The sequence below is a fragment of the Haliotis rubra genome, unplaced genomic scaffold (genome assembly GCF_003918875.1).
Source record: "Haliotis rubra isolate DU_JTF1 unplaced genomic scaffold, ASM391887v1 Scf753, whole genome shotgun sequence".
NCBI classification, from domain to species: Eukaryota; Metazoa; Mollusca; class Gastropoda; order Lepetellida; family Haliotidae; genus Haliotis; species Haliotis rubra.
The window spans coordinates 490,982-511,664 of NW_025767472.1; the positions used below are offsets into that span (position 1 = coordinate 490,982).

The window sequence follows — 20,683 nt, forward strand, 5'->3', positions numbered from 1 at the left end:
TTTGAATCCCCACATGGGTACAATATGTGAAGCCCATTTCTCGTGTCCCCCGCCGTGATATTGCTGGAATATTGCTAAAAGTGGCATAAAACTAAACTCACCCACTCACTCACTCACTCACTCAACTACTAAAGTGTCACATGTGTTTCTAAAGTCCCTAATATTTTTGGTTGGGCCCTGAAAAGGCCTTAAATTTGATGGCTGATAATCTGATGATGGCTGTTGTGCACATCAATGGCGGTCAACAGAAATTACTTTCCATTTTATAGAGTGAGTGAGTTTAATTTTATTTTATTAGTTTTACGCTGCCTTTAGCATTATTCAAGCATTATCATGGCGGGGTACACCAGAAATGGACTTTGCACATTGTACCCATGTGGGGAATCGAACCCGAGTCTTCGGCATGACGAGTGAACGCAATAACCACTAGGCTACCCCACCGCCCCGACTTTCCATTTTAAGGAAGCTAGGTGTTCTAGAGATCTGATACAATTTGTTGTGTTTGATTATTGATCAGACTACTTGGCGGGGTGCCATTGTTCGTGTGAAATATGCAGGGCAATTGAGGCCATGTAGTTCCTGCAAAGTTCAGGGGCGGTGGGGTAGCCTAGTGGTTAAAGCGTTGGCTCGTCACGCCGAAGACCCGGGTTCGATTCCCCACATGGGCACAATGTGTTAAGCCCATTTCTGGTGTCCCCCGACGTGATATTGCTGGAATATTGCTAAAAGCGGCGTAAAACTAAACTCAGTCAGTCAGTCCTGCAAAGTTCAGCAGAGGTGACTTTCAAGCACAGTTACCTCCCTTTGCCTATGGAAGCCACATCACTACATATCTTAATAAAAATCTGTGTTGGCCTGAAGATGGGGATATTAGAAGGGATATAAATCATAACAGCCACTGGTGTCGGTATGAAATTCCTGCCCTGCTCATCAAAGGTGAAACACTACTTTCCCTGACAGTTACCTCCCTTTCTTCAGGGCGCTGCATCATTACACATTGTCAGTTGTATTAATATCTGATTATTATACAGATCTTAAAACACTTCCATTCAAGGTCATATAAGATCAGTTATACCAGTGAGGGTCAAGACTGAATCAAACATGCTAAATACTCCGAATGTGTCTCCGAAGTATCTGTATCTAGAAAATGAACATAAATGACTGTATCATATTGCTGCTGATGTCATCAATAAGTGTACGCCATCAAAGGATTTCATTTCTTAGAGGGGCGGTAGGGTAGCCTAGTGGTTAAAGTGTTCGCTCGTCACGCCGTCACTCATTTCTTAGACTCTAAATTTCGAACTGAAGTCGATAAGAAAGGTGACATCTGATTAGCTCGAAATGTTAAGCTCCCTTCATTTAGATTGAGATATGCCTCTATGCATAAAACTCAAAAGACACTTCTGTAAAAGATTGTCTCAGGTTAATATTACAATCAGCCAATCAGTATCGAGGCTTCGAAATTGTAAAGTATTCAAATCAATATGCCTTAATAATGTATCAATGACCTCACAATTAGGTCACATTCTGACGTAACTATTTTTTCATTCATAACAAACACGTGAATTCATTCATTCTACAAGTTATATGCTTTGTGGGAATGTAAACATTGCGAACGTTGCCGTGTTGCTGTTTAATTGTGAGCCAAACTGAGACATTCTATCCGTCGAAAAACATAAACGCAATGTTTGCACCAGTGATGTTAGCCGAGTGAAGCAACTGCAAACCAAGAAACGGGTTGCTACGGAGTAGTTTACTGTAGGAGGCTGTACGAGGCAATGACAACTGACATGCATCGTGACATCGGTTACCAAAGTAGTGACGTCATTACAGTGTGACATCATGCAAATAGTGTACTACAGTACAAAACTCTTCCACAACCAGAAAAATAACAAAAATACGCTATTTTGTCAATTTAATGCATGTTAGACGTGGGTAATAAATAAAATACCACACTCGGTCTCATTACATACGAATTATACAAAACTCGTGACCTTCCTATGGTATTTGACCTCGCTTTTGCTGGATACCATAGGAAGGACACTCGTTTCGTATAATTCATATGTAATGAGACCTCGTGTAGTATTCTCTATATACTTAATAATGGTTAAATGGTCTTTCTGTAATTTACAACATAGAGGGCTGATGTTGTTACTATGCTCCATGGCTTCTCGATCAAAGGCATGTTGTAAGTTTACTTTTGTTTAAATTTCTGAAATCGCGGTAGTAAAGAAATCTGACATCTGATTGGGTGAAACTCTGACAGTTGAGTTGTCAAAGTTCTGTCAGAGGTCATCCGATCTGAACAGAGGTCTCATTTCAGAGTAAAAGTTTTGTTTATTTTGTTTATTGGTTTATTTGTTGTGTAATGCCGCACTCAGCAATATGCCAGCTATATGGCTCTGGTCTGTAAATAATCTAGTCTGGACCAGACAATCCAGTGATCAACATCATGAGCATCAATCTGTGCACTTGGGATACTATGACATGTGTCAACCAAGTCAGCGAACGTTACCACTCGATCCCGTTAGTCACCTCTTACAACAAGCATGGGTTACTGAAGACCAATTCTAACCTGGATCTTCACGGGTAATCAGAGTAAAAGAGACATATTTCTCAGTTCATGGTTGGAGAAGGCGTCAATACTGATTAAGTATGACAGGAATTGTGATGGAGTGATCTCAGTTAAATTGACGTAGTAATCGTTTCACTATGGTGACCTGTCTGTCCAGATAACGAATGTGAGAGTTTTGAGCAGTCAAATGTCCGTTTTCAATTAAAAAATTGGGTTTTAAACAAAAGAAATGATGACAAATGATGGTTCTTTTCTTCCTCTAGGGTGAAGATGTATCAATTTTGAAACTTAGACGTCATTTCCTTCCATTTTAGAGCTTGTTGTCATCATTAGCAAATTAAATTTACCGAGAGATACATTATTTTATTTTGTTGTTTCCTTTGGCAATGTCGTTTTACGGTTACTTGTTCCCAGAACACAAAATGCTTTGCATCCAGAACAAGCAGGTAGAAAATGTCGTGCGTCAAATGTAGACTTATTTGTGTGAAATACACAGGTTTTTGTGTTAACATGAACACTGAATATTGCTAAAAGCGGCATTACACCAAACTCACTCACTCACTCATTCAAATAAAGTGATGGGACACATGCACTTCGGGAATCTAAGTTTGATTGTAATCATATTGCTGGAATATTGGTAGATTAACATCACCGACTGACTGAGTATAGTTTTACGCCGTGTTTAGCAATATTCCAGCAATATCACAGCAGGGGACAGCAGAAATGGGCTTCACAAATTGTACCCATGTAGGGAATCGAACCCAGGTCTTTGGCGTGACGAGCGAACGCTTTAACCACTAGGCTACCCCACCGCCAGATTAACATCAATGTCTCTGAAATAAACATTTTTCACAGAGAAAAAAAGTTTTGAAATTAAAATGAAATACAATAAAAATAAGCGTAGAAACGTTTTTCATTTTCAAAAACTGTGGTAAGAATTTTGGCAACAGTGATGTAAACAAGACACATTCATTCCTTCTACTGGTTATTGTTCGTAAGCGACCTCTCTTGTCAGATATTGGATTTCATTGCAGTTTTGATAAATTCATTTAATGTTGCACATTTTTGTTATTTGTGCATGTTATGGTTCAATGGTGCATGACTGCAGTTTACATATCACCCGTGAAGATCTGGATTAGAACTGGTTTTCACCAATCCATGCTTGTCGTGAGAGGCGACTAACAGGATCAGGCTGTCAGGCTCGCTGACTTGGTTGACACATGTCATGGTATCACAACTGCGTTGATTAATGCTCATGCTGTTGATCACTGGATTGTCTGGTCCAGATTTGATTATTTACAGAGGGTGCAGCTGGAATATTGCCGAGTGCGGGGTTTCAAGAGTAATGAACAAGCCTTTTGTATTCTTGAATCATTATGATGGAGATGGTCTCTGATGTCCAGTATTGTATTTTGTTACAGTTTTGATGTCGGCACAGTCCTAGCGCAGGAGAAGATGTTGGTCCCAGATGGGTGTACAACCCCCCAGTTGCTGGATGTGACGGCGCGACGGGGGTCTCACCTGGTGAGTGTGTGATAAGAGGAATGATGTTGGTGCCATTCCACTAACCGATCTTAGCTCTACGCCAATCGTAAACCCCTAAAATCTCAATCTTAGCATGACGTTGCGATCGGCATACCGTTCCACTACCCAATCTTACCCAAGTCAATCGTTAAGTAAGATCCAATGTCTAAGTTGCTCATGACCAACTTAAGATTGCTAAAATCAATCTTAGAGAAATCAAAATAGCGGCTTCTATTACTCTATGCGAAGAAGAAGAGCGAGCATTACACTGTGAGCATGTTTACTGCACACATCAACTCAACTCAGTAGTTACATGTACAAGTATACCCATACTGAACTAAGATTAAATTATCTTTGTCGGCAACCATGTAGTTTCAAGGCAGGATTAATTGGTGACAATACACATTCGGTCGACTCCTCGCTACGTACCAGATTAGACAGCACTGATTACTGTTATAAACACATATTCGGGCGGCTCATTGCATGCCGAGATGCGGAATTGACAGCTGCCGGATTGCAGGGCTTCTAAATGATGATAAATGTATTAACCTGGGACAGGACTGAGATTTTATGACGGTGTTGACAACTTGCTGGATTAGACAGCTGCTGGTTTTGACAGCTTTCACTGTATACTAACAGGATTGCAGCCCGGAGGCCCAGTGCCGGTTGTTATTGTATCGGGCCGGCAGTTTCAAATATTTGCAGGCCCTTGTGGCCTTCAGTTAATTATCTGTCTCTTATTTTCAACTGGAACCTTTTCCATTTTTTACTTTATTAACGTTTGGGAATCATCCATGATCAATCATGTTACGATAACTTACAGTTTCACTCTCTGGTATTTCTGTGCTAAAATAAAGCACATAGGAATGTCAACACCAGTCTTTAACAAATAAAAACATCTCTCTGTGCCATAGGTTTCGCTAATTGATTTTGTAGAAATGGTGTGAAACGGTATACAGTGTAGTCTATTGTGTTTTTATTGGTTTGACTTTAACAAAATGGGCCTGCAGATTTCATTCAGGGCCTGTAGATTTTAAAGCCTTCAGGCAGCAGTGTAAACATGATTTAGTTCCGAGTAGTAAAAGTTCCGTTTCGGAATAAATGCCGTGAAATAGTGAACGGATGACACGAATAATAATTCCGCACACACGGCAAATGTTCCATCCAACAGGAACAAATACCGTAGGCCTAACCAACTCCAGTCATTATTGAATGCAAAATGGACTCGTCCAACTTGTCAACATCCGGGATCTCTCTAGCACGAAATACACATGAAACATGTTACATCAAGATGAAAACCAAGTTAACAAGCGGGCATGTGCCACACAGCAGGAAGGTGCAACATGGAGACAGGGGAATACACAGCTCCAATACAGTATATTTGTGAAAACAAATACAAGGAAAATGCCACAGAAAACGAAAAAAGGAGAATAAGGAAGACGGCTAAGCACTTCATGTTTCGCGAAGCTTCATTGTACTATGTATCGGACGACATCAAAGATATATCAGCTCCATTGAAGCTTGTCATAACTGATGATCAGAAATTGGCAACAATGAGGATGTGCCATATTGATCACTGTAAGTTTACCCAAACTACTAGTATACATCAAATTATAATCGAAGGATATTTGAACTATTCTTCAGTAATGTCCGGATTTCGATCAGGACCATTATCACCTGATACATACTGTACTTTTTACATGTGTACAGATTATATCATCATAAGCTAAATCAATGACATGTAGATATTATACATACATTCTTGAAATAATATTTTGAAATAGATGTACATATTTTAAAGAGAGGTGAAATGCCACGAAGTGAATGCATATTATCAAATATTGTCATGCTGTTTATTTGGATTTGGGGGGTGCTTAATATTAATGATAATTATAATAATGCATTACCCACTGTACTTTTATCTTTACAATTTCAGCTTCCCATTTGGGGATGGACAAGACGTATTCTAAAGTGGCTGAGAGGTACTACTGGAAAGGGTCCTATAAGGATGTCAGAGACTATGTCAGGACATGTGAAGAGTTTCAGAAAACCAACAAGAAGTGCAAAACAACACCGAGTGAAATGAATCCAATTCCAATACCATCTTGGGCATGGGAAGGATAGGTACCTTATTGGCCCCTTCATGAAAGACAAAAATGAGCCATTGTCTGAAGCAGGTTATGTGTTGACTGTAATTGACTATTTTACTAATTATGCCCAAGCGGTACCCATACCTTCAAAAGAAAGTGTTAATGTTGCCAAATGTCTTCATGACATGTTTTGCATGTTTGGTGTACCACTGGAAATTGTAAGTGATAATGGAGGAGAATTTAACTCTTCGTTGATGAGAGAGTTGGCAAAGGTATATGGGTATAAACATATTCATACCAGTCCATTCCATCCTCAATCCAATGGAAAGTGTGAAAGACTCAACCAGACATTAAAGAACATGTTGAATAAGGTTGTGCAGAATGAACCGAGTAAGTGGGAACAATTCATTCTTGGATGTTTATTCGCTTACAACACGTCTAAACATTCATCGACGCAGTTTTCGCCCATTTTATTTGATGTTTTGGCGTAATCCAGTATTGCCTAATGAAAATTGTCTTGGGGAAACTGCTTCCACAAGTGCTAAATTTCAGGCCTACAGTGAACAAGAGATTGAGAAGTGTGTTCAGATAATACAAGACATGAAGTCTCAAATTACAGAGACTGTTTTGAGCAATAATGAAAAGGCTCAACAAATTCAGAAGAAGCATTTTGACAGATGCCACAGAGTGGAAGCACAAAAGTTTACAGTAGGTGACAAAGTGATGGTGAAATCGCGAAAGAGACAAAAAGGACTTATTAAAGTGAAATGGAATGGACCCTACATGATATCAGGAAAACCCCGAGAGGATACGTATCAAGTCAGCTCTATGGAAGGTTGTTTTATCAGCTCATACAAACAAATGAATATCAAGAAATATCATGAACCAGCAGCAACATGTAGTCCTCAAAATGATAAGAATTTGAACAGTGAAGTTGTGCAAGTCGAAAATGCATCACAAGAAGAGATTGACATGGTAGATGTAGCTGAAACTATTGAAGGTGAGCAGATGGATGCAACCTGCAACGTGGTTGAACCCCCTTTTCTACTTCTTTCCACAGACGTCAGTGAAAGTGAACTGTTTTTAACACAAGATACATACAGAATCCTCAGTTCAGATTCTGGGGAATCTATTTCCATAATGACCGTAGAAAATAGCAGACCAAGAAGAAAGTGTCATGATAAAAAGAGACATAGTAGTATTTATGAGTATTTTCATTAGGTTTATCTACACATGTATGCAGTCAGATGAGATGAAACCAATGTCCAAAATAAAGACAAATGATGCCAATCAGAACAATACTGTATTTAGTCTTTTTTAAGGAACTTTCACACATGATGATTGCTTCTTGATAGCCACAGGATTTGTTCCATATGGAACAAATGCCGTAGGAGAAATCCTTTCTTCCTTTCCATTCCTTCCCCCCAAAATAAAACATACCCCAATTTTTAAGACTACCCCTACAAACAAAACCCTCTTTTAGACACTTTAGGATGTGTGTGGAATTTCCTATTTGCCCGGAATAAATTCTGTGTGTGCGGAACAAAATATTTGTTCCGCATGCACTATTACAGGAACAAATATTTGATTGAAAAGTTCCGGTGGAACTTTTACTAGGGGGAACCAAATCTTTTTTACAGACCCTGATGCCCAACTGGCAAATTGAAGTATTGGAAACACTGGTGGTCAGGCTTGCTGACTTGATTGACAAATGTCATCGTATCCGAATTATGTAGTCCGATGCCCATGCTGTTAATCACTGGATTGTGTGATCAAGATTTGATTATTTACAGACTGCTGCCTATTATTGCAGGAATATTGCTGAGTTGAACTGCTAACAAACAAACTGTCCACCATATTTGCTGTTGCTGAGTGCCTGATGTTGTTAACAATGTCTGCGGTTGTTCAGTGTCTGAATGAATTGTCTGTTTGCTGTTGTTGTTCACAATGTCTGCGGTTGTTCAGTGTCTGAATGAATTGTCTGTGTTTGCTGCTGTTGTTCACAATGTCTGCGGTTGTTCAGTGTCTGAATGAATTGTCTGTTTGCTGTTGTTGTTCACAATGTCTGCGGTTGTTCAGTGTCTGAATGAATTGTCTGTGTTTGCTGCTGTTGTTCACAATGTCTGCGGTTGTTCAGTGTCTGAATGAATTGTCTGTTTGCTGTTGTTGTTCACAATGTCTGCGGTTGTTCAGTGTCTGAATGAATTATCAGTGGCTGATGTTGTTCACAATGTCTGCTGTTGTTGCAGCTGTTGAGGACTCTGGGGACCCTCTCAACCATCCAGGAGAAGGAACAAGTGAAAGATGGAGTGACCTATGGTGCGTTTTTCAAACCAGTAATCTGGACCAGCCTACACCCCCAGGATAGCTGTTGTCAAATATGTGAAACCTACCCATGAAATCCAGATTAGCCTACGCCCCCAGGATAGCTGTTGTCAAATATGTGAAACCTACCCATGAAATCTGGATTAGCTTACACCCCCAGGATAGCTGTTGTCAAATATGTGAAACCTACCCATGAAATCTGGATTAGCTTACACCCCCAGGATAGCTGTTGTCAAATATGTGAAACCTACCCGGAAATCTGGATTAGCCTATGCCCCCAGGATAGCTGTTGTCAAATATGTGAAACCTACCCATGAAATCTGGATTAGCCTACGCCCCCAGGATAGCTGTTGTCAAATATGTGAAACCTACCCATGAAATCTGGACTATCCTACACCCCCAGGATAGCTGTTGTCAAATATGTGAAACCTACCCATGAAATCTGGATTAGCCTACACCCCCAGGATAGCTGTTGTCAAATATGTGAAACCTACCCATGAAATCTGGATTAGCCTACACCCCCAGGATAGCTGTTGTCAAATATGTGAAACCTACCCATGAAATCTGGATTAGCCTACGCCCCCAGGATAGCTGTTGTCAAATATGTGAAACCTACCCATGAAATCTGGATTAGCCTACGCCCCCAGGATAGCTGTAGTCAAATATGTGAAACCTACCCATGAAATCTGGATTAGCTTACATCCCCAGGATAGCTGTTGTCAAATATGTGAAACCTACCCATGAAATCTGGATTAGCTTACATCCCCAGGATAGCTGTTGTCAAATATGTGAAACCTACCAATGAAATCCAGATTAGCCTACGCCCCCAGGATAGCTGTTGTCAAATATGTGAAACCTACCCATGAAATCCAGATTAGCCTACGCCCCCAGGATAGCTGTTGTCAAATATGTGAAACCTACCCATGAAATCCAGATTAGCCTACGCCCCCAGGATAGCTGTTGTCAAATATGTGAAACCTACCCATGAAATCTGGATTAGCCTACTCCTCCAGGATAGCTGTTGTCAAATATGTGAAACCTACCCATGAAATCTGGATTAGCCTACTCCTCCAGGATAGCTGTTGTCAAATATGTGAAACCTACCCATGAAATCCAGATTAGCCTACTCCCCCAGGATAGCTGTTGTCAAATATGTGAAACCTACCCATGAAATCTGGATTAGCCTACGCCCCCAGGATAGCTGTTGTCAAATATGTGAAACCTACCCATGAAATCTGGATTAGCCACGCCCCCAGGATAGCTGTTGTCAAATATGTGAAACCTACCCATGAAATCCAGATTAGCCTACTCCTCCAGGATAGCTGTTGTCAAATATGTGAAACCTACCCATGAAATCTGGATTAGCCTACTCCTCCAGGATAGCTGTTGTCAAATATGTGAAACCTACCCATGAAATCTAGATTAGCTTACACCCCAAGGATAGCTTTGTCAAATATGTGAAACCTACTCATGAAATCTTTATGAGCTTAGACCCTTAACTACCTATTGTCAAATATGTGAAACCATGAAATCTGGGTTGGAATGTTTCCATAGTATCCTGAGCAGTTCATGAGAGGTCTCTAAGTGAATGAGCTAGTCGGCAGACTCTGTCTCTTGCTTGATTGAGTTAATTTAGTTTTGCGCCACTTTTAGCAATATTCCAGCAATATCACTCTGGGGAGCACAAGAAATGGGCTTCACACATTGTACCCATGTGGGGAATCGAACCCATGTCATCGGCGTGACGAGCGAACACTTTAACCACTAGGCTACCCCACCACCCTTTGTTGATTGGGAGTCATCCTGCAAGGACAGCATATTTTGCTCATAACATGTATCACTGGATTGACTGACACAGACTTGTTTATTTACTGACTGCCATCATAAAGCTAGAAAATTGCTAAAGCACACATTACATTAAAAATTTGCCACCATAAAGCTAGAAAATTGCTTAAATGCATATTGCATTGATAATTTGCCGTCATAAAGCTTTGAAATTGCTTAAACACACATTGCATTAATAATTTGCCGTCATAAAGCTTTGAAATTGCCTAAACACACATTGCATTAATAATTAGCAGATATTCATACTTTGATCTCTTTGTGTATTTTGATGTGACTCAATTATATACAGGCTGTGTGTGTCTGTCTGTCCCCCTCTCTGTGTGAGTGTGTGTCTGTCTGTGTGTCACTCTGTCTCTGTGTGAGTGTATGTATCCCTCTGTCTCTCTGTGTCTGTCTCCCTCTGTGTGTCCATCTGTCTGTGCGTGTGTCTCCCTCTGTGTGTCTGTCTGTCTCCCTCTCTGTGTGAGTGTGTCTCTGTTTGTGTGTCACTGTCTCTGTGTGAGTGTGTGTATCCACACAGAGGGAGACACACGCACAGACAGGGACACACACACAGAGGGAGACAGACACAGAGAGACAGAGGGATACACACACTCACACAGAGACAGAGTGACACACAGACAGACAGACACACACTCACACAGAGAGGGGGACAGACAGACACACACATAGGGAGACACATGCACAGACAGGAGACACACACACAGAGGAATACAGACACCCACAGACAGGTACACACACACTCACACAGAGAGGGAGACAGACAGACACACACAGAGGGACATACACATGGAGAGGGAGACAGACAGACACACTCACACAAAGAGGGAGACAGACAATCACACACAGAGGGACACACACAAAGGGAGAGAGACACAATCACATTGAGAGGAAGACAGACATACACACACAAACAGAGGGAGACAGACATACACACAGACAGAGGGACTGAGTCACACACAGATTGACACACAGACAGAGGGACACACTCACAGAGAGGGAGACAGACAGACATACACACACAAACAAACAGGGAGACAGACATACACACAGACAGAGGGACAGAGACACACAGGTGGACACACACTCACACAGAGAGGGAGACAGACATACATACACACAGAGGACACACAGAGTGGGACTGACACACACAGACAGGGACTCACACAGAGGGAGACAGACACACACACACAAATAGAGGGAGACAGACTGACACACAGAAAGAGGGGACACACACAGTTACACAGAGGGGGGGACAGACAGACATACATACACATACTCAGATGGAGACAGACACACACTCACACAGAGAAGGAGACAGCTAGACACACACACTCTCACACATACAGCTGAACCACTTGCTCCACTTGCTGACCCTTTCACTCCTGTTTTCCAGCACACAAGGTGCGACCAGCCATGGCGTACATTGACTGGGACCGACAGACCATGGAGGAAATACAGGCTCAGTACAGAGCTCTCAGCCATATGGTGAGGAGGTTGTGTGGTTTCCATCACTCCATATTCAATCTCTCAGGCTGTTTAGTTCTCAGACTAATGTTCACTCTCTCAGACTAATGTTCACTCTCTCAGGCTGTTTAGTTTGCAGACTAATGTTCACTCTCTCAGGCTGTTCAGTTCGCAGACTAATGTTCACTCTCTCAGGCTGTTTAGTTTGCAGACTAATGTTCACTCTCTCAGGCTGTTCAGTTCGCAGACTAATGTTCACTCTCTAAGGCTGTTTAGTTCCCAGACTAATGTTCACTCTCTCAGGCTGTTTAGTTCCCAGACTAATGTTCACTCTCTCAGGTAATGTTCACTCTCTCAGACTAAAGTTCACTCTCTCAGACTAATGTTCACTCTCTCTCCAGGGTGTATAACATTAAATAACATGGGTCCAGGGTGTATAACATTAAATAACATTAGTCCAGGGTGTATAACATTAAATAACATGGGTCCAGGGTGTATAACATTAAATAACATGGGTCCAGGGTGTATAACATTAAATAACATTCGTCCAGGGTGTATAACATTAAATAACATTGGTCCAGGGTATATAACATTAAATAACATGGGTCCAGGGTGTATAACATTAAATAACATTGGTCCAGGGTGTATAACATTAAATAACATGGGTCCAGGGTGTATAACATTAAATAACATTGGTCCAGGGTGTATAACATTAAATAACATGGGTCCAGGGTGTATAACATTAAATAACATGGGTCCAGGGTGTATAACATTAAATAACATGGCTATGATACTTAGATTTCTGAGCTGTGCAATTTTGTTTTTGAAGAACTGTCGAGTACCAAATGTGATAGACGGTCCATGACATGATTTCAGATGCCTCTGCGTAGTGAGTTGAACGGATATCCTGTGAAGCTACTAGACATGAACATAGTTGGTGAAGGTATGTGTGGGTTGACGTATGTTCTGTGTTGACGTATGTTCTGGTTTGACATATGTTGTGGGTGGACATATGTTCTGGGTTGACATATGTTCTGGGTGGACGTATGTTCCTGGTTTCGACGTATATGTTCCTGGGTGGACGTATATGTTCCTGGGTTGACATATGTTCTTTTGATGTATGTTCCTGGTTGGACGTATGTTCCTGGTTGACATATGTTCTGGGTGGACATATGTTCTGGGTTGATGTATGTTCTGGGTTGACATATGTTCTGAGTGGACGTATGATCCTGGGTTGACGTATGTTCCTGGGTTGACATATGTTCTGGGTGGACATATGTTCTGGGTGGATGTATGTTCTTGGGTTGACATATGTCCTGGGTTGACATATGTTCCAGGTTGATGATGTTCTGGGTTGATGTATGTTCCTGGGTTGACATATGTTCCTGGGTTGACATATGTTCTGAGTGGATGTATGTTCCTCTGTTGACATATGTTCTGGGTTGACATATGTTCTGAGTGGATGTATGTTCCTCGGTTGACATATGTTCTGGGTTGACATATGTGCTGGGTGGACGTATGTTCCAGGTTGATGATGTTCTGGGTGGACATATGGTCCTGGGTGGATGTATGTTCCTGGGTTGACATATGTTCTGAGTGGATGTATGTTCCTGGGTTGACTTATGTTCTGGGTGGACGTATGTTCTGTGTGGATGTATGTTGCTGGGTTGACTTATGTTACTTGGTTGACACATGTTCTGAGTGGATGTATGTTCCTCGGTTGACATATGTTCTGGGTTGACATATGTGCTGGGTGGACGTATGTTCCAGGTTGATGATGTTCTGGGTGGACGTATGTTCATGGGTGGATGTATGTTCCTCGGTTGACATATGTTCTGGGTTGACATATGTGCTGGGTGGACGTATGTTCCAGGTTGATGATGTTCTGGGTGGACGTATTGTCCTGGGTGGATGTATGTTCCTGGGTTGACATATGTTCTGGGTGGACGTATGTTCTGTGTGGATGTATGTTGCTGGGTTGACTTATGTTACTTGGTTGACACATGTTCTGAGTGGACGCATGTTCCTCTGTTGACTTATGTTCTGGGTGGATGTATGTTCCTGGTTTGATGATGTTCAGGGTGGACGTATATTCCTGGGTTGACATATTTTCTGGGTTGACATATGTTCTGGGTGGAAGTATGTTCCTGGGTTGACATGTTCTGGGTTGACATATGTTCCGGGTTGATGATGTTCTGGGTGGAAGTATGTTCCTGGGTTGACATGTTCTGGATTGACATATGTTCTGGGTTGATGATGTTCTGGGTGGAAGTATGTTCCTCGGTTGACGTGTTCTGGGTTGACATATTTTCTGGGTTGACGTATGTTCCTGGGTGGTCGTATGTTCCTGGGTTGACGTATGTTCCTGGGTTGACATATGTTCTGGGTGGACGTATGTTCCTGGGTGGACGTATGTTGCTGGGTTGACGTATGTTCCTGGGTTGACATATGTTCTGGGTGAACGTATGTTCTGGGTGGACGTATGTTCCTGGGTGGATGTATGTTCCTGGGTTGACATATGTCTCAGGGTTTGTGTCTCTTCTGGGCTTAATGTATGTTCTGGGTGGATGTATGTTCCTGGGTTGACATATGTTCTGGGCTTAATGTATGTTCCTGGGTTGACTTATGTTACTGGGTTGACATATGTTCTGAGTGGACGTATGTTCCTGGGTTGACATGTTCTGGGTGGACGTATGTTCCTGGGTGGATGTATGTTCCTGGGTTGACATATGTTCTGAGTGGACGTATGTTCCTCGGTTGACATGTTCCTGGGTTGACATATGTTCTGGGTGGACGTATATGCCTGGGTTGACATATGTTCTGGGTGGACATATGTTCCTGGGTGGACGTATGGTCTTGGGTTGACATATGTCTCGGGGTTGGCGTCTCTTCTGGGCTTAGTGTATGTTCTTGGTTGACGTATGTTCCTGGGTTGACATGTTCTGGGTGGACGTATGGTCCTGGGTGGATGTATGTTCCTGGGTTGACATATTTTCTGGGCTTAATGTATGTTGCTGGGTTGACTTATGTTACTGGGTTGACATATGTTCTGAGTGGACGTATGTTCCTCGGTTGACATGTTCCTGGGTTGACGTATGTTCCTTTGTGGACGTATATGTTCCTGGGTGGATGTATGTTGCTGGGTTGACACGTTCTGGGTGGACGTATGTTCCTGGGTGGACGTATATGTTCCTGGGTGGACGTATGTTCCAGGGTGGATGTATGTTCCAGGGTGGACGTATGTTCCTTTGTGGACGTATATGTTCCTGGGTGGACGTATGTTGCTGGGTTGACATGTTCTGGGTGGATGTATGATCCTGGGTGGATGTATGTTACTGGGTGGACGTATATTCTGGTTTGACATATGTTCTGGGTGGACATATGTTCTGGGTTGATGATGTTCTGGGTGGATGTATGTTCTGGGTTGACATATGTTCCGAGTATACGTTTGTTCCTGGGTGGATGTATGTTCCTGGGTGGACGTATGTTCCAGGGTGGATGTATGTTCCAGGGTGGACGTATGTTCCTTTGTGGATGTATATGTTCCTGGGTGGATGTATGTTCCTGGGTTGACATGTTCTGGGTGGATGTATGTTCCTGGGTGGACGTATGTTCCACCACACACACCACCACACACACCACTACACGCACTACCAAGCACCGCTATGCACCACCACACACCACCATGCACCACCATGCACCACCATGCACCACCATGCACCACCACGCACACCACTGTTCTGTCTTAAAGTTACGATAGGTTTTATGATGTTCTTAGCGCTACGAACGCTTTTGGGAAAAGTGGCTGTAAAGTAAAATGACAATGACTCCTTCATTTCTTGCTGATGATGTTGCAGGTGCTGCTGCTGCTGCAGCCCCAGGAACTGTCGTGTTTGACAAGAAACAGAAGATATTGTGTGTCAGGTGTCAGGTAGGTACAACAGGAACTTAATTGAGTGAGTGAGTTTAATTCTACGCCGCGTTTAGCAATACTCCAGCAATATCATGGCAGGAGACACCGGGAATGGGCTTCTGACATTGTACTCTTGGTTGGCGGTTTGATCCCACGTGAACTCCTTGCCAAAGTCGTAAAGAAATAGTACTGTTTGTTAACCTGACTGATCCTTGGCACCGAGAGGATAAAGAAAGATATGTTGGCTTGGAGTCAGGCCTGTCTGAGTGGGGTGTCCATGTTAAACTGCAGCTCTGTATGTCCTTTAGGAAGTACAATAACGCCTACAATATTCTGGGTGACAATATAACGGGTGTGAGTATCCTTACACTCAAACACACATTTGCATTCTTTTTGTTGTATATAAGAGGAGACATCTTAACCCCATGTAAAACCCATTTTACCTCACGTCACTTCACCTCACCTCACCTCACCTCACCTCACCTCACCTCACCTCACCTCACCTCACCTCACCTCGCCTCACCTCACACCACCTCACCTCACCTCACCTCACACCACCTCACCTCACCTCACACCACCCCACCTCACCTCACCTCACACCACCTTACACCACCTCACCTCACACCACCTCACACCACCTCACCTCACCTCACCTCACACCACCTCACACCACCTCACCTCACCTCACACCACCTCACCTCACCTTACACCACCTCACCTTACACCACCTCACCTCACACCACCTCACCTCACCTCACACCACCTCACCTCACCTCACACCACACCACACCACCTCACCTCACACCACCTCACACCACCTCATGTCACTGCCTTAAGCCCATTTCTGGTGTCCCCCGCCGTGATATTGCTGGAATATTGCTAAAAGCGGTGTGAAACTAAACTCAGTCAGTCAGTCATGTCACTGCCGACCGCGTCTTACCAAAAGACGTTAATATATGGTACTTGTTGGTCCCTGCCTGGCACTCGGCATTAATGGGTACAACAAGGACTGGTCGGCTCGGAGTCAGTATAATGTGTCTGAGTGGGGTATTCATGCTTCACTGCGGCATGGTATCTCAGTGGGCTAGCACTATAAAAGCAGTTTAAGTCTGGGCTAGTACAAGCAGCCACACATACACACGTATTCAAGTCCTCATATGAGCGAAATATTCTCAAGTACAACATTAAACCCCATTTCAATTCACCTCACCTTGTACTTTTTTCATGAACCTCAACTAAAAGGTAAATATTTACTGCACATAATGTTCTATCATAAAATGTCTACTTTTCCATGATACTCCCCAAATATATGTATTATCTAAGTCAAAGTCAAAATCACTAGGGCTGCGCAATGTAACCGTTTTACGGGTATTTACCGGTTCAGACATGAAATCGTTATGTATTGCGATACGCTGATCAAAAACCGGGTTTTTGACTTGCCGTCGGAAAACTTTGTGACTCTCGGAAATCTTCGGATATATCCTTGTTTCATTTGTGCCAAATATTATTAACATTTTTATTTTGTCATGGTTAAAAGTTTTTATTCAAGCTTAGTCAAGCATAGTGATTTTTTTGTGTTCATGCTTTATAAATCAAGCATTGACTCGATTGTAAGTAGTTTTTTGTTGAAAAATACTTCATGCAATACATTGCAATACATATCACAATATATGCTTTCGCATCGTAATATATCGCAAAATGAAAATACTCTGCAATACCCACCGCTAGAAATCACTGAATGCAAACAATCAACAAGCGAAATCACTAAATGGAGATGGAATACTCTTGACAATTTATTTGTTCATTTCAGAATGGTTGGGTGGGTTTTGAGAATATTGTCTTCAAAAAGAAGATGTCTGCTCAGGCGTTCTACAATGGCTATTTGTCTAAAGTAGCTGAGAGGAAGCTGTTGCTGGACAGTATCAAGAACGGACTCGACACGGAGAGTTACATGCAGAGAGTTCTCCAGAGAGTGTGACTGCTTGTAAATAAATATGACTGATTCAGTTTGGTGAGTGTGTTTTCATTTGAAGCCATTGTGATGTACAAATGAAGGTCCGGGTTAGAATTGGTCTTCAGCAACCCATGCTTGTTGTAAGAGGGGACTAACAGGATCGGGTGGCCAGGCTCGCTCACTTGGTTGACACATGTCATCTGTTCCCAATTGCACAGATCGATGCTCATGATGTTGATCACTGGATTGACTGGTCTTGACTCGATTATTTACAGATCGCCGCCATATAGCTGGAATAGTGAGAGAGCGCGTGAGTGAGCCGGCCGATGGGGTATCCAAGTGGTTAAAGCATTCACTCGTCATGCCGAAGACCCGGGTTCAATTCCCCACATGGGTGAGTGAGTGATTGAGTTAAAACTTAACGTCACATCGGCAATATTTCAGCCATATCGTGACGACCCACATGGGTAAAATATGTGAAGATCCAGGTTAGAATTGGTCTTCAGCTACCCATGCTTGTCGTAAGAGGCGACTAACGGTATCGGGTGGCCAGGCTCGCTGACTTGGTTGACACATGTCATCGTATCTCAACTGCGTGGAGCAATGCTCATGGTGTGGATTGTCTGGCCCAGACTCGATTATTTCAGACCGACATCATATAACTGGAATATACTCATTGTAGCGTTAAACATCAAGCAAACCAAACCATAGTGATGTGAGCTGTCAATTTGAGATGACCCTTCTGTCAGGGTATTTAGATACCTGGCCAGCTTGTTAAAGCTTGCTAGTTTGAGATGACTCTTCTGACTGACCCTAATCAATATCCGTCAGGGTGGTTAGGTCCCAGATGGGCTCATGATGGGTTAATGCTGTTCAATTTGAGAGGTAGGGGTGGGTGTTAGGTCCCCACAATAAAGTGGAAAGAGAGATCAGTTTGGATTCGGTCCATCTGACCATGACATCAAAGGTTTTAGTATGAGTGAGTGAGTTAAGTTTTACGCCGCTTTTAGCAATATTCCAGCAACATTACGCCGGGGGACACCAGAAATGGGTTTCACACATTGTACCCATGTGGGGAATCAAACCCGGGTCTTCGGCGTGACGAGCAAACATGTTAACCACTAGGCTACCCCACCGCCTGGATGCTGCATGAACATTTGGAAGTTCTGTTGCTTTTGTAAAGGTGAGGTGAGGTGAAATTAGGTTTAACGTCGTGCTTGAGAATATTTCGCTCATATGACGACGTGCATGCGTGTGTATGTGTATGTACGGCTGCTTGTACTAGCCCAGACTGAAGCTGGTTTTATAGTGCTAGCCCACTGAGATACCATGCCGCAGTGAAGCATGAATACCCCACTCAGACACATTATACCGACTCCGAGCCGACCAGTCCTTGTTGTACCCATTAATGCCGAGCGCAAGGCAGGGACCAACAAGTACCATATTTCAATGTGTTTTGGTGTGACGCGATGGGGGATTGAACTCGCGACCTTCTGCTCTCCGGGCGGACACTCTAACCACTACACCGCGGAGGTGGTCACTTTTGTAAAGAGGGATTTTGAAGTGGTGGCTGGAAGGAAGTAGTTCCGACTTTCGTTTATCCTGAAATTTGTCTACGCATCATAAGTGGTGGACTGGTACCTTTGATGTTAGTCACGATATGGCTGAAATACTGCCGATGTGACTTTACATTTTTACTCACTCACCTTTGATGTTTTGTAATTGAGCAGATTTTTTCAAGATCAAATTGGGGTAAATAAGAAAACCCAAACTTTAATGGATAACAAACTTAAATGCATTTAGATTTATTGTTTATTTTAGATTCTTGCAGTGTCAAACACACCAATTTGTAGGGCTGCGCAATATAACAGGTTCACCGGTATTTACCGGTTCAGACATGAAAATGATACGTATTGTGATACGCTGATCGAAAACCGGTATTTTGACATGCATTCAGAAAACTTCGTAACACTCGGAAATCTTCGGATATTTCAGTTTTTTTTAATAAATCTTTTCCCTGTTTCATTAGTGCCAAAAGTTAAAGGTCACATGCAACCAAAAAATCAAACATAATTAAAACACAATTATCACTTCTTCATGACATATAATATGCATTGCTGATTATGAAAAAACAAATAAACAAAATTATAAGCGAATAATCGCAAATCAAAAGTGCAATATTTTGTACTTGGGTTTACCTCCCTCGAAACGAAGCAGCCGGGATACCGAACCCAGTCAGAGCGGGTGGGTGTGCACTCAAGTGTAACGGCTGGTTCATTAGCAGATGCCGTCTTCACGGGTCATTGTGTGTGTATATATAGAGATGTTGGGTTTTGTAAATACATGCTCATTTTTTATGTATAACATTTTGCAATCAACAGACATCATAACATGTCATGTGTTCAAGTATCACACCTGCCTGTCTGTGTAATTACATAATGTGACTGAGATCAACTCGGGCCATAAATCAATGCGCTTTGTTTATGGTGTATAGCCTGATTGGTGTTAAGTTCAAATTGCATGTGGTCAGTGATCGCGAGTTGTGTATTGAATATTGTCATTAGCGGACAGGCAGGCAGACACACAGGTGTCAATAAAACAAGACATTGAGTTTTGTCTGTGACAGCGACATATCTATATCACAGTTAGAAATTGTGTCAACGCTAAATAATGACATTTGCTTTTAAGTATCGAACTGAGAAAGTGACTCGGTAAGAAGACCGTGGTGGTGAAATAGACAAATGAAATTATATAAACAGTTTATTTACTGTCATAACATATAAAAAGCTCGCGCCTGTGAGATATCAACAAACATTAGAAAAATAGCTCACACCAAAGCCTTCACCGAGTATTCACCAGACAGCCCGCTTCCAAGTTGCGCGAACCTATTTCACTGCGCACGTGCTATGAGCGCAGCCCAGCTGTTGAAACCCGTATTCCCCAGAAAAGTCTGGGGAAAAGTAGTGAAACGTTTGAACTCCGATTTCGCG

At 42.4% G+C, this 20,683-nt stretch overlaps 1 protein-coding gene across 4 annotated transcripts in view; it reads left to right on the top strand.

Moving 5' to 3' along the window:
- Positions 1-17,745, top strand: part of LOC124260195 (methionyl-tRNA formyltransferase, mitochondrial-like) — a 55,589-nt gene extending 37,844 nt beyond the window's left edge. For 3 of the 4 annotated variants that reach the window (XM_046694455.1, XM_046694456.1, XM_046694458.1), the window contains 6 exons: positions 3,997-4,099; positions 8,439-8,508; positions 11,756-11,847; positions 12,703-12,769; positions 15,672-15,757; positions 17,550-17,745. In XM_046694455.1, the coding sequence (XP_046550411.1) occupies positions 3,997-4,099; positions 8,439-8,508; positions 11,756-11,847; positions 12,703-12,769; positions 15,672-15,757; positions 17,550-17,717 (586 nt within the window). In that variant the 3' untranslated portion in view covers positions 17,718-17,745. The remainder of the gene's footprint in view (positions 1-3,996; positions 4,100-8,438; positions 8,509-11,755; positions 11,848-12,702; positions 12,770-15,671; positions 15,758-17,549) is intronic. The other variant, XM_046694457.1, reaches the window with a different exon arrangement.
- Positions 17,746-20,683: the final 2,938 nt, after the last annotated feature.